This window comes from Eimeria mitis, genomic scaffold, assembly GCF_000499745.2.
Source record: "Eimeria mitis Houghton genomic scaffold, Emh_scaff8798, whole genome shotgun sequence".
Lineage (NCBI taxonomy): Eukaryota > Apicomplexa > Conoidasida > Eucoccidiorida > Eimeriidae > Eimeria > Eimeria mitis.
Window position 1 is genome coordinate 1 of NW_013576471.1, and position 524 is coordinate 524.

The window sequence follows — 524 nt, forward strand, 5'->3', positions numbered from 1 at the left end:
CCCTAAACCCTAAACCCTATGGAGTGCAGTTGTGCTGCTGCAGTGTATCTATCGATTATATGTTTAAGAGGACCTGGGGGCCCCTGGCTGTGGCTGCGAGCAGCAGCACCACAGCTTGCTGCTGCTGCTGCTGCTGCTGCAGACCGAGCAGCAGTTGCTGCAGCAAGAGCACTGCAACGGGTACGCAGAACACTTCTTGCTGCTGCCTCTGCTGCTGCTGTTGCTGCTGCTGCTGCTGATGCTGCTGCTGCTGCTGCTGCTGCAGTATCTGCTGCTATCTTAGGATGGCGGGTGTGTGGCTCCGCGTTTGCTGCTGTCTTCTCGTTGTTTTGCTGCTGCTGCTGCTGCTGCTGTTGCTGCTGCTGCTGCAGGTGCTGGAGTAGCTGACACTGCTTCCTTCCGCTCCTGTGAAAGTGCTGTTGCTGCTGTTGCTGTTGCTGCTGCTGCTGCTGTTGCTGCTGCTTTCTCTTGCGTTCTAATACGTTGTCTGTTGCTGCTGCTGCTGCCATGTGCATCTGCTGCTG

General features: G+C 56.7%; 1 protein-coding gene across 1 annotated transcript; it reads right to left on the bottom strand.

The window, feature by feature from the left end:
* Window positions 1–55: 55 nt before the first annotated feature.
* EMH_0095910 (uncharacterized protein) lies at window positions 56–509 on the bottom strand (the record flags this gene model as incomplete). Its single annotated transcript, XM_013502303.1, has 2 exons — window positions 56–93; window positions 179–509. The coding sequence occupies 2 exons, from the start codon at window positions 507–509 to the stop codon at window positions 56–58; spliced, it is 369 nt and encodes a 122-aa protein (XP_013357757.1).
* Between the last annotated feature and the right edge of the window lie 15 nt (window positions 510–524).